We start from the raw sequence: 13,670 nt of genomic DNA, 5'->3' as shown, positions 1-13,670 counted from the left end.
ATTCTCAAAGCTAAAAATAAAAAAACGATTTATTTTGTGTCATTTTATTATCAATATTAAATTACTATAACACTATTGGCCCGATCTTCATGCACTGTCCTTTTTTTTTCTTTAGAGAAAGTAGTGAGTAAAAAATTACTTTGGTTTTTCTTCTTTAGAAATGGCTGTTTCAATAAGAGTTCTAAGAGGAGGAGCCATAAGAAAGCACAAAGTGAAGTTATTGGTTTCATCTTTGGTTGCAGCAAAATTTGAGAAAAAAAAAGCACTAGATATTGGTGCAAAATGACTGAAGTGATTTCCAGACATGTAATAGTATTGTACACAGTAATTGGAGGACAAATGGCATAGTGTGAAAAATCTGTTGTTTTATTCTTGACAATTTTCAGGTTGTTCCAGTTTGGAGGAAAATGTAGATATGTCAGATGACAGAGTGAGAGGACTGTGAGGGACAGAATATGTGCATTCCTGGACAATCCTTCTCACCAAGCAGGATGAAGTCAGGCCAATGAGCAGCTCAGTCAGTGGATCATCTTATACACTGCATAACTGAACCATGATCATGAAGTGACAGTTTGGCCTCAACCACAGTGTGAACTGAAGTATTCTCCATCCGTCCAGTTGACACCTACCTTCTTTTTGTTTACAGTCAATTAATTAATTTTGGGCTGCATACCACTGGGTGAACATGAAATAATGTGTTCAATTACAACATGATGACACAGGATACATTACAGACATTGAAGTATTTCACATTATTGTCTTTGGGATTTGAGATTTTATATTCATAAATAACAGTGTTCTTTCTCTTGGCCCCTGCTTTACACCAGTTATGACAATTTCTTTTTTAATAAAATCACTTGTACATCAGCTTGTTGACTTTGATGTTTTTTTAATCTTTTTTTTTCTTCATTTCTTTCCTCCCTGTCTTTTTTTAAATTATTTAAATTTTTTCACATTTAAAATCCAATAATTTTTTAAAAACAATTTATTGCACTTCAGTTAGTCTTTTGGGGTAAGTATGTCACAATATGGATATGGAACTATTCATATCTCGATATACATATCAAGATTTTTGGTAGCCGTATCACGACATCCATATCATGATATGCTTATCACAAAAGATTAACTTGAACTGCAATGAAATGTTTGCTTTTAAATGCGTGTCATATGTATATTGCAAATGTCGATATTGTGAAGGTAAAACTGTGATATACCGTACAGCTCAATTGTGTAGCAAAATTAAAAATGTATATATCATTATTCTTTATTTAAATTTGCCTTGTGCTGCTGTGAAATTTGAATTTAAATCTTATTTAAACATTATGCAATCATTCGGACCAAACTCAACTGTATGCCACCACTGAATCAAATTGCAGAACTATTTCAAAGTAAAAACTGTTTGCTTTAAACATAAAAAGGCTAGAAAACTTTCCATATAAGGCAAAATGTTTCGTTTTCTGAGGAAATACGACGGAGCTTTGTGTTGGCATTGCTGTGTTGGGGGAGTGTGCAGAGCTGCTGCCTCTCTGTGAAGCTAAATGGTGGATTCACAGCATAATGACGAGCAGAGACGAGCAGTAAAGTGTTTATCTGATGGTAGCAACAGGCCAAACTCGGTGAAATTGGGAGAAAGGGGAGAGAAAGAGGAGGAAAAGGGGAGAGCATTTGGAGTCAGTGTGTCCTGTAACTCCGGCCAGTTACATTTTATTCGTCATTGGTACATCCGGGAACTTCTTCTTTTTTTTTTTTTTTGATTGACAGTTGCCATGGCAACAAGCTAGAGCATCGCCATTTTGTCAGGAGGGTTTTTTTTCCCAGCTCAGTCTTTTCAAATGTTCTCCCTTCCCGCCGGAATAATGCTGTCAGTGGATATATGTTTGACGTTTTTGGATATCGAAATGCGCCTAGTGGATCGGATCAAGAAGATCAAGAGGCCGACGTTCTAACAGAGTTGAAATAATTAGGCGGCGCCGCACTAACTGAGTTGTCCGTGTCTCTGGTCCACCGGGCCGGTTCACTGCGCAGGTTTGGACGGCGCGCCATTTTGTGAAAATTGACACAAAATTCCTAACCAAAATTATCAGAGGACACGGTTTCTGTTTCACGTGTACAACAGTCTGGATCCATCCGTAGGCTCGTTTTTTATCGAAGTGACCGACACGGTATTCGCAAAAGGAACGCAAAATCTGAATTTGGCATAACGTTTATTTAGCGGTAGCTAGAGTCGTTAGCTCCGGGCTAGCCAGGGAAGCTAATGTTAGCGGGCAGCTAACCGTTAGCTGCGTTCATTTTGTCAACCAGCTAGCCCGTCCGCTAAGCTTGGCTAGTGAGTTCTGCGTGCTAGTTAACGTTAGCATGTCGCTTGTCATCAGCTGATCGTAGCCTTGGTCAAAGTTGCTCCGATCGCCGATGTTGCTCATCGAAGCTTGGGACATGAAGAACGTATTAAATGTGACTGGCGAATTATTTTAGCCGGTCAGAGGACGGGGGATTGGATTTAACATTACTCGCTAACCGTGCAGGGAGGGGAGAATCTCAAGCTGGATAAGTTTCCTCATCATACAGGTTATTGGACTTTAAATGAAGATCGTGCCATCAGAGGTGAGTGATCGCGAGCTATCCTTGACATTCAACGTTTTTTTTTTTGTTTTTTTTTTTGCGTGAACGCTCTCGCCGTTGTATATAACATGTAACGTGAATGGTTAACAATGATGGACGCGACAGTGAAGTTGGGAACGGTAGCTTAAGGTATGGCGGCTAAGCTAGCGTTTCGTGGCGGTGCCGACTCCTCCGGAACCGCCGTTAACGTTTTACTCCCCAGTCAGTAGGTCAGCGGGGGGATTTTTTTTATTTTTTTTTAACTGTTGGACGGGAGCGGCGGTGCATCTGGTTGCGGAGCGGCTCGGAGGGGAGGGGGAGGGGGTGCAGCGGATTGAGTGGGTCATGCTGGTACGGCGTTAATGTTCCAGCTAACCCTTGCGATATTATACACTGTCATTGTACCATCCCAGCAAAGCGGCGTCTTGTTGGCTCATAGAACCCAGCTTTGATTTACTGCCAGTGCAACCTTCCGAGTTATTCGGTATCACGGTGTGTGCAGGCGGGTTTTGCGGTTTTACTGTACGGGAAGCTAACCGGGCTAACGCCTTGCTGCTAATTCGGCTAACCTGGCTATTGGTTAACGTTGACTTGTTGACGAACCAGCTGAATGGGCCCCACAACCCGCTGGCTGCACACAGCGTCACTGGCTAACGTTAACGTTGGATTGGTGAGGGATATGCTCGCTTGTCCTGCAGTTTTTCCAGGGTAACGTTAACGACGACAGCGTTAGCTAGTTTCGACTTGCTAGCGGTAACGTGAGCCCGACTCCCGTTTGTCATTTACGCCGAGAATCGGAGGCACACACACGGACGGATATGTAGCGAGAGGAGGACGAACATTAAACGCTGAATATGCTTCCTAAATTCCAACCATGACGAGATCTACCCCATCATCTGTAAGTACGGGGCTGCTCGGGAGACGTCTTTATGCGCGGACCGGAGGCTTTTAATTGTTTTGAATGGCTTTCATTTGATTCAGCTCCGGAATGGATCTAATCAGTTGGGCGTGAGAAGATGACACACAGGCTTTTTTAGAGAGGTCTTTAGCCATCACTTATGATATGATACGGCTACTAATAGCAAGCGAGCTGTCGTTATATTTACACCTAAATAGGCCCGTTGATGTCGTAATGACTAGAGCCAAAAAAGGAACTGTTCATATGTCAGTACTGAAAATTACCAATAATCCGACGTCCAGGAAACACTAAAGAGCTACAAGTGCGCTTTAATAAAGGCCTTCTGGACAAATACAGATTGGATTTCACCAGTACCCTATTTATTTAAAAAAAATTTTTTAACTCGTTAAATTCATCCTAACAGTTATTACAATCTAACACTAGCTTTTTGTTTGAGGACAGAGCTCAAACTAAACTTTTTCTTCTCTGTCAATTTGCATAATCTGATTAAGCAATTTTAGATAAACTACTTACATTTAGACACAAAATTGCATATTGTAACTAATGTTTTCTACGTCTTATTATTATTTTAGTGAGTATTATTGATTGACATATCCTGCAACTATGAACATGTTGGGAGGAGATCAAGTGCACATACAGATTGAAAACAATATTAATCCTGATTTAAGTCTAAGGAAATTACATTTTGACACTTTTACAAGAGGTTCAAATATAAAAAAAAAGAAATTATTGTTTTTAATTGTACAGCCACAAATGGCAAACTGCCTTTTAAAAAGTGTGGCCTTTGTTTAAAAAAAACAAACCCAAATTCAATTGATTTAGCTCTAGCACACTTTTCTTTCAAAGTTTGGGGGTGTCCTCTCTCTCTCCCTTTTTAGGGGCCCTCTGTTCCTCTCATCTCAACTAAACTTAAACCACAATAAAGTGAAATCCCAGCTTGAGATGCACAATGATAATCATTTGTTTTTATTCTTTGTAGTGGGTTGTGGTTTGCTGCTGGCCTCTCCTCCCAGGATGATATGAAATTTGACAGGAAAAGATGCATCCAGGTTAGCTGCTAAGTATTAAAGCTTAACCTTTTGGTGGGGAAGTCCTGCACATTAAATATTCTCTTTTGCTCTTGTGATTTTTCTTATTTTATTTTTTAGGGTGGTGGGATTCACAGTCACAAACTACTCTTATTTACTTAAAGTTTATGATGGAATACATATCTCTGTTAAGTTCAACTTTTTATTTATAGATATATTTTACAAATTAAAAATGTATTTCTTTTCATTTAAATGCTTTAAATATAGTGGATAATATAATGTAGTGTAATAGAAAAATACAAAGAACTCCTATCTTATTTAAAAAATATATATTTAAAATGTATTCATAAAACCATATATATATATATATATATATATATATATGAAAGGTCTTAGTTTCCAGCAGATCCAGTGTTTGGCCGTGCTCTATGTGCTCTATCATCTTACAGTTCCTCTTATTTCTGTCAGTGGCTGTGTATTTTCTGCTTTTCCAGAGCTGGGTCAGCTTTCTACCGCTCTCAGAAGGAGTGCAGGTTTTGGGCTGTGCAGCTATTTTGCTGTCAGGCTCTTGTGTTGAAAGCAACGTCTAAGTGTGCCAAAGTTCAATTTTATTTCTTGTTTATTTCTTGTTTTCTCATTGGAAAATGGGAGCAGCTCTGCCCTGGCAACAAAAGTAGGCTATTTGCATACTGCGTTGTGATTGGTCTGTGCATTGATGGGCTTGCCAAATCACGCTGTATCTCTGTGGTGATAGGCTATGCTAATTAGGTGCTGTTGCTGGGATTCTGAATAGTGGTTACTGTGTAGCACTGGTGAATTGTGTTGTCTGGTGAGAGATGCTGATAGCTGAACATGCTATTTAATAATTTTTTGATTCCTTCTGGCTTAAAATGAAGGATGATTCACTGTACAGTGTGGAGATGCTCTGTTTTCACCCCTTCTCACTGTTAAACCTGCTCTTTTCCTCCCTTTTCTTCACAAAGGTTGCTATATTCCTGCTATATATATATATATTCCTTTATTTTGTGCTTATCCTTTTTGATGCATTTTCTTTCTTTGTTTTACATTATTAACAAAGACACTATCTTTAATCCTGATTTTACCCGGTAACTGTTTATTAATCCTTGTTGTTGACATTTAATGACAATTTCTGAATGTTTTTTGAAAATTGAGCTTGATTATTTTTACATGTATGTATTTAATACATATTCCTAATTAGCATGTTGCAATTAAGAAAAAATTTAAAATATAAAATCTGTAGTTGCTGTCTGAACAAATTATTACAGGCCACGATAAAAAGCCGATAATTCTTCTTATTGTTGTGTCTTTACTGTAAGTAGGAATGTTTTACTCATTCAATTTCTGGCCTAAATATACCTTGTCTCAGAAGGGAAAAAGACAGATTCACACCGAGCTCATCAGCCTGTTTCTCTCTTTTGGATTTTGTTACACATCATGCTGAAATAGGTTAATATGCAACTCAAAGCGGTGTTAATGTCTTCCAGGAGGAGAGACTTCAGCATGCAAACCTTCGTCCGTCCGGCTTGCGCCCTCTTTTTCTTTACACACTGCTGGTCTTCAGATGGCTGCTCCAATGCCCCATACGCACCAGCAGTACAGTGACCGCCACCAGCCAAGCACTGACCAATCTGTTACGGTCTTACCGTACAACGACCAGACACCACAGCTCACTGCCAATCAGGTACACTAACTCGACCTGACTCCACTTCTCGCATTCCTCTTAGTCTTAACCTGGACAATTGCAAACATAATGTGATATGAAAGTCTACTTCCTCTTTTCTGCTGCTGTCACCAGGCAGAGTAGCTGCATGTCAAATATTTCTTCCAGTCCAGCCTTTTTCATACTGTGGCAAAACTCATTCCCATAATAACCATGTTAGGTTTCTGTGTTCCTCACAGGAGTGTTGTGTATATTTCTTGTTTATGAAATAATGTTATTTTTGTTGTCCTTTTCTTTTTTTTCCCCCGATACTTCAGAGGCACATGCCCCAGTGCTTTCGTGACCCAACTTCAGCTCCCCTGAGGAAGCTCTCCATTGACCTTATCAAAACATACAAACACATCAATGAGGTTTGTTCTGTTTTTTTTTTTTTTTTACTCAAGGCACCAAGAGATTGATCAGTTAGCTGAATGACAGACACTTCATCAGTCACCATCTTCGTAAATGACTTCAAATATATTATGTCACGTGGAAGAGTGAAATGTGTACTTTGTAACTTCACACGAAAGGATTGTTGTTTTACTTGTGATATGTGACAGTGGCCTATTTATCAGTGAACTTTAGACTGTTTGTCAGACAAAACAAGACGTGTGTAGGTGTCTCCTTTGTCTGAGTGACTGGTCATTTTGCACAGTTTGCTTTTACTTTGTAAGTGATTTAATGGATTATTGAAAAGTAGATTTTCTTTTCCTTCTATTTTTTTAATGAAAAAAGCATTTTTCCGGGCCTTGAAGCATCTTTCCATACCATTAACATGTGTGACTCTGAAACATTTTCATGTGAGCGTTTGTTTTGTTTACAGGTGTATTATGCAAAAAAGAAGCGGCGGCACCAACAGGGTCAGGGTGAAGACTCCAGTCACAAAAAGGAGAGGAAAGTCTTTAATGATGGCTATGACGATGATAACTATGATTACATCGTCAAGAATGGGGAGAAGTGGATGGACCGATATGAGATTGATTCCTTGATAGGAAAAGGATCATTTGGACAGGTATTTATTTACACATCGAACTCACACGTACACTTTGAGGACTTAAATGAATATAAAGAGGTTCAAATGTTAAGATTTTTTTTTCTTGTCTTCTTAAGGTTGTAAAAGCATATGACCGTGCAGAGCAGGAATGGGTTGCCATTAAGATCATCAAGAACAAGAAAGCTTTCCTCAATCAAGCCCAGATTGAAGTGCGCCTCCTAGAGCTCATGAACAAACATGATACTGAGATGAAATACTACATCGGTAAGTCACTCTCCAAATGAAGACATGTCTCGGGAATGACAATCCTTTCATTTCTGTTTTGGACTAACGTGGCTACTGTTCGGTTTTTCTGCAGTCCACCTAAAGCGTCACTTCATGTTTCGGAACCACCTCTGCCTCGTGTTCGAGATGCTGTCATACAACCTATACGACCTTCTCCGAAATACCAACTTCCGCGGCGTCTCACTCAATCTCACCCGGAAATTTGCCCAGCAGCTATGCACGGCACTACTCTTCCTGGCCACGCCAGAGCTCAGCATCATCCACTGTGACCTGAAGCCTGAGAACATCCTCCTCTGTAACCCCAAGAGGAGTGCCATCAAAATAGTGGACTTTGGCAGCTCCTGCCAACTGGGACAAAGGGTATCCAGCTTTGTTTGTTGTTATCAATTAATGATAATAAAAGCATGGAAGTGTGCAAGCTTGTGAGATAAGACACTTTCTAAGAAGATTGTTGGTCTAAGTGATTTTTTTGTTTTTGTTTTTATTTTTGCTTTGATTGTAGATATACCAGTATATCCAGAGTCGTTTCTACCGTTCCCCAGAGGTGCTGCTGGGAATGCCCTATGACTTGGCCATTGACATGTGGTCCCTGGGTTGCATCTTGGTAGAGATGCACACTGGAGAACCTCTCTTCAGCGGAGCTAATGAGGTAGAATGATCTCAAATGTATTGTTAGAAACATCTGCCAGGTGGCTTTCCTGATATCTCGCCCGCATGTAGACTTTAGACTTGTAAATGAAAACTCATAGGAATGTTGGAAGCCCTTCCTCTCTTTTAACAGGACTGAGTTGATTGATAATGTTCTCCACAGGTGGACCAGATGAACAAAATAGTGGAAGTTCTTGGTATCCCGCCTAATCACATTATGGACCTAGCCCCAAAAGCAAGGAAGTTCTTTGAGAAGCTTTCAGATGGTACATGGAGTGTTAAGAAGACCAAAGATGGCAAAAGGGTGAGCTCGGTTGCCTGGTTTGGAATTTGATGCAAGCTCAAAGATTAGTTGTGATACCTGAGTATTTTATTAAAATTTTGCTGTACTCTGTGTAAACAGTATAAGCCTCCAGCTTCGCGGAAGCTCCACTCCATCCTGGGTGTGGAGACAGGGGGTCCAGGTGGCCGGCGGGCAGGGGAGTCTGGCCATGCTGTTGCTGACTACTTGAAGTTCAAGGACCTGATCCTCCGGATGTTGGACTATGACCCTAAGAGCCGCATCCAGCCCTACTATGCCCTGCAGCACAGCTTCTTCAAGAAGACTGCGGATGAGGGGACCAATACAAGCAGTAGTGTGTCTACGAGCCCCGCATTAGAGCAATCCCAGTCTTCAGGAACCACCTCCAGCACCTCCTCGAGTTCAGGTAGATACCGGCTAAACAGCCCAACTGGTGTTCACTTATTCACTTTATACCAATTCTTTACTGTTGTTACCTCCATGGAACATCAGAAGTGTTAAAAATCAACATTCACTACCTCTTGCTGGTCCTGTTTGAGCTGTATACATCTTTGTCACGACTGTAATTGTGACACTTTTGTTCACACTTAGGAGGATCATCTGGGACAAGTACCAGTGGCAGAGCGAGATCAGACCCTACCCATCACCACTTGCACAGTGGAGGACACTTCGGCACGGCCTTGCCAGCCATTGATGGTGACAGTCTTTGCCCACAGGTCAGTAAGGAACTCCCAAATACCCTCAACCCGTTTGACACTGGCAGCCATTGTGCTTTTATGATGAAAGTAGAGTCTATGTTTTCCTTTACCTTTTCTTAGGTTTTGCATGTAAGAAATTTATTATTTTTGAAGCAGTGAAGCTATTGGGAGTAATAATTTTATTAAGATCATCTCATCACAGTTTCTCACACTGTTATTAGAGTTAATAAGAGGTGAACTCAGTTTGATTGTGTAGAAATGAGTTGTTGGAAAAGTTGCAGCCTTATTCACAACCGACTCCTGTTGTGTTTCTGACATCTACAGACGAGACAGGCCTACCCACCCCCGCTGTGGGGAGGTGGCGTGGGACCAGAGTCAGTCACTGGAGAGACCCACCCCGTCCAGGAGACCACCTTCCACGTTCCCCCTCAGCACCCCAAGGCCCTGCATCCCCATTCACACGCTCATCACCACCACGGGCAGATGATGGCGACACGCCCACGCCCACGCCACTACACCTCCCCGACACACAGCTCCTCGACACAGGACTCCATGGAGGTGGTTCATGGCCATCTGTCCATGACCTCCCTGTCTTCCTCTGCCTCCTCTTCCTCGACATCATCCTCTTCCACTGGGAACCATGGCAACCAGGCCTACCAGCTTCGCCATTTGCCCGCTGGAGCCCTTGACTTTGGTCAGAATGGCGGGCTGAGCATGGGGCTAGGTGCCTTCTCGAACCCACGGCAGGAGACTGGCATGGCAGCGCACCCTGCATTCTCCATGGGCACGAACACAGGGCCTGCCCACTACCTAGCGGAAGGCCACCTGGGCATGAGGCAGGGCATGGACCGGGAGGAGTCTCCAATGACTGGAGTGTGTGTGCAGCAGAGTTCAATGGCCAGCTCGTGACTGTACTGACATTTGGCTGTGTGTTCCCCCTGTGCGTCATTTTTAAGGTGGTGTTTTTTACTACAAGGTGTGTTGAGAACAAAAGCTGCTCACGTCAGAAGGGAGATATCACTGAACCGCTACTACAGAGAAAAAACCTTTGTTAAAAAGTATATATGTAATTTTCATCAGTTTTTCTTTTGCAATCATTAGGCACAAAGTAATACTGCGGAATAACCATAGTGAGATTGAGACATCCATCTTACCATTTCACCACTTTCATGTAACCACCAAGTAATCACCATATGGTATTATGTGGCAGTATCTTCTAAGGAGCATTTCAGAGCAAAGTTTGAAGATGTTTTGCAGGTAGCTGTTGGTGATGAAATGCTTGGCGTCCTCCTTCGGTTCAATCCGTGGACAGCCTGACATTACTGTTCCACTGGTTCTCAATTCTTTCTTTTGTTTTTTGTTTTGTTTTGTTTTTTGCCCTTTTTTTTTAAGTGAAATTTCACATAAAAGCTGCTTGTAAATCCTGTAGCTTGACAATGAGGGGAAGTGTTTGCGGTGATATTTCTTGTTGTTGGTCGGTTTGTGTAACTCTGTCAAAGGGGAGCACATAGCAGTGGAGTCCCTATGCGTGTGCTGGCCGGGGCGAAGAAGAGACCCCGCAGGTGGATACTGGCGTCGACCCAGGGGAGGTCAAAGGAGAGGGAAACACCACCCCTCAGGCCTGGGGGCCCCGTAGTCCTGCGAGCTGCGAGCGGGCCCGGCACAGGCGAGAGCAGCGACGGGCACGGGAGACGAAAGGATCCAGCCCAGTGAGAAGGAAGACAGTCAGCGGCTGGTTCTAGATAACCCTTTGGCCTTATGACTCATGGACTTGGAATGGGATGGAGCTGGACATTATCATTTGAATTAAGATGGCTATTCTCTATTTTTCTCTCTAGACAGCCCTTAATTCTTTAAGGAAATTAAAAAAAACAACTTAGAAAAAGGTAAATAAGAATGGTAATTTGAGGCCTTTCTCGACAAAGATTTCGTCTTCAGCAGGGCCCCACATAACAGGGTCTTATTGTACACAACAACCTCCTAAACATTACTTCCTTGAAATTCACTGGTTAAGGAATTTGCAGTGGAAAGAACTATCTATTCCAGAGTCTACCCTTTTATGTTTTGTTACTTTTTCCCTTTTGCATGTAGTTCCTCATCAGAACCACCTGCACAAGTCTCTCCATCCAAAACATGGAAACTGAAGAAAAAAAATGAGTTAAGTGACTGCCTTTTTTCTCCTCAAATTATGCTGTGAATTTTACAAGAATTTATTTTCCCTTTGGATATGTTTTTATACCAAAGCAGTTGTTTTATAGCATATAGGTGTCTGTAACCAATAATGTAGCAGTTCACCACTTTGACGCAAAGTTTATCAAGATCTTATTTTAACGTCAACACAAACAGCTGCAATATATTACTTTAGCAAAACTGGAGACCGTTGTCGAGACCGTTGGCTATTGTGTATCCTGGCCAGATTTGTTTGCAACGTTTTACCAAAACTGTTTCCATATTAATTGGTAGATTATTTTGGGAGTCTTTTAAAAACTTTGGTATGTTAGAGAATTTGGTAGTTACTCTGCAGGCTCCGGAGTAGCAAGATAGAAGCTGAAGGTTTAAAAAAAATCAAAAAACAAAAAAACAACAAAAAACCCACAAAAAAAAGGAAAAAAAAAAAAAAAAGGAGACTAATGCGTTCTATTTCTGTGTCGTCGTTTTTCTTTTGCCCCCCCCTCCCCCTCCCCCCTCCCCCCATCATACTATTTCAAAGGGTGTTGCTGCCTTTCATACATCATTTGGTCAACTTGGCTACTTTCTGCCATGAAGCAAGACTTTGTGTCGTTGTCTTGGCAGGGTAAAGATAATTGTGTTGAATGGTATTGTTCTGATTTGGTAGGGCAGATCCCCGGGATTGTTGTCCTATTCAAAGGGAAAGGGTGTCTGTCAGCCCACAATCACATGCTTTGCCTCGGCAGACATGCATGTCTTCAAAACATTAACAGTGAATTACCAGATTTTTTTTTTATATCAGGGATTTTGAAGTGCTTTCTTTCTTCTGTTGCTCATTTTATCAGCTTTCAAATTAGAAATGGAATAAAAAAAAATTAAATAAAACCCAACCCTGCCCACAGCCACCTCTCAAATTGAGGGCAGGCCACAGGTCATGCTGTTGTCATCTTAAAGGAGAAACCATCTTAAGAAATCATGCTTGGTATTTCCACAAACACAAATGTAAAGCTACCTATATTGAGATTGGGGTTTTATCTGGATGTCAAGGTTAATTGCAAATTTGCAATCATTTTTCATACCCCGCAGAATTTGAGACATTTAGAAATTGCCAGTGGCTTTTATCGCTGGCTCTCATACTGGTACTAAACATTCCAAAAATAAAGACTGAAAAAGAAAAAAAATTGACTGCAGTGACTCGTAAGTGTGCGCCTATTTCAGATCATGCTGATTGACCTCTTATTTAGAGCAGTTGTCATGAAATGCAGCCCCTTTTTAATAGTTGAAATAGAATTTATGTATATATTTATATTTTTTTAATAAAGGAAGTATAGAACTCACTACCTTGCTCCTGCTGGTATGTTGATTATGTTTGTCAATTTGGTGACCATTCAGTGGGCAGGAACTCCTGTTTTCTTAGTGGCAAAACCTTGCCTTTTGGCAAAGGTACTTGACTACATCAGGACAACACTATGAGGTAGGGTTTGAATCAAACAGGGAAAGCTAGATCTTCAAACCTTAATAATTTTCACAGGGTATATTGTAAGTGCATGTACATCACAAACCTTACTTTTTGGTTTAAATGAGAAGCACATGGTTGAAAAAAGGTTCCATCTTTCATAAGCCTGTTCAGTTTGTGGGTTATACACAAACACGTATACTTGTTGACATATCTGAACACCCGACAGAAGTTGAAATCCTCTTATTTAATTTGGATTTATCCTTTTCATTTTTGATTTCACATTTTTTCACTTTTTTTGTACATGCAACATGCACTATAGAATTGAACAGCATGGGGGAAAGGATAGGTCCATGTATCCACAGATTGTAAGATCTAGTCAAGACTTTGCTGTGTTTATGACAATGCCCTTTGTATTATATTAAGACAGTCTTATGTATGATATATAAAAAGAAGTTAATTGAATCGATCTGTGTGTCTTTATTTCCTCTTAAGAAAAATGTACATGACCTCAAACCTACTGTCGCTCATATTCCTCTGGAAATACGAACAAAGCAAATTGAGATGACACAAAGTCATGACAGAGCGTGGTACGGTAGGTTTATATCGGCATACAGACCGCCTTACCTCATCTCGGCTCGTTGGTCTAGGGGTATGATTCTCGCTTCGGGTGCGAGAGGTCCCGGGTTCAAATCCCGGACGAGCCCTTTCAAACATTTTGATATATAGAATACATTGATTTTACAAACCTAGAATCAGTGTTGAGAGTCAATAAAATACCAGCATATTATATTTGTAAGAAAAAAAAACAGCTTCGATAAACAAATACCTCTTATTTGGTAATAGAAGGAGAC

The 13,670-nt window shown here is 41.0% G+C and overlaps 1 protein-coding gene across 5 annotated transcripts; it reads left to right on the top strand.

Annotated features, from left to right (window-relative positions):
* Window positions 1-1,768: 1,768 nt before the first annotated feature.
* On the top strand, window positions 1,769-11,748 carry dyrk1ab (dual-specificity tyrosine-(Y)-phosphorylation regulated kinase 1A, b). Of its 5 annotated transcripts, none has more exons than XM_080460573.1 (12): window positions 1,769-2,601; window positions 4,497-4,566; window positions 6,051-6,247; window positions 6,544-6,636; window positions 7,089-7,277; window positions 7,376-7,523; window positions 7,618-7,904; window positions 8,047-8,193; window positions 8,356-8,496; window positions 8,596-8,899; window positions 9,085-9,209; window positions 9,516-11,748. In XM_080460573.1, exons 2-12 carry the CDS (start codon window positions 4,557-4,559, stop codon window positions 10,098-10,100), a joined length of 2,226 nt encoding a protein of 741 aa, XP_080316699.1. In that variant the 5' UTR covers window positions 1,769-2,601; window positions 4,497-4,556; the 3' UTR covers window positions 10,101-11,748. The 5 variants fall into 5 exon arrangements, with proteins under 5 accessions (XP_080316699.1, XP_080316701.1, XP_080316703.1 ...); XM_080460574.1 differs by lacking the exon at window positions 1,769-2,601 and adding an exon at window positions 2,908-3,496; XM_080460575.1 differs by lacking the exon at window positions 4,497-4,566 and having other exon boundaries at window positions 1,775-2,601.
* Window positions 11,749-13,670: the final 1,922 nt, after the last annotated feature.

Source organism: Lipophrys pholis, assembly GCF_963383615.2.
Source record: "Lipophrys pholis genome assembly, chromosome: 3".
In the NCBI taxonomy this organism is placed as follows: domain Eukaryota; kingdom Metazoa; phylum Chordata; class Actinopteri; order Blenniiformes; family Blenniidae; genus Lipophrys; species Lipophrys pholis.
This window is presented reverse-complemented; position numbering and strand designations above follow the sequence as displayed.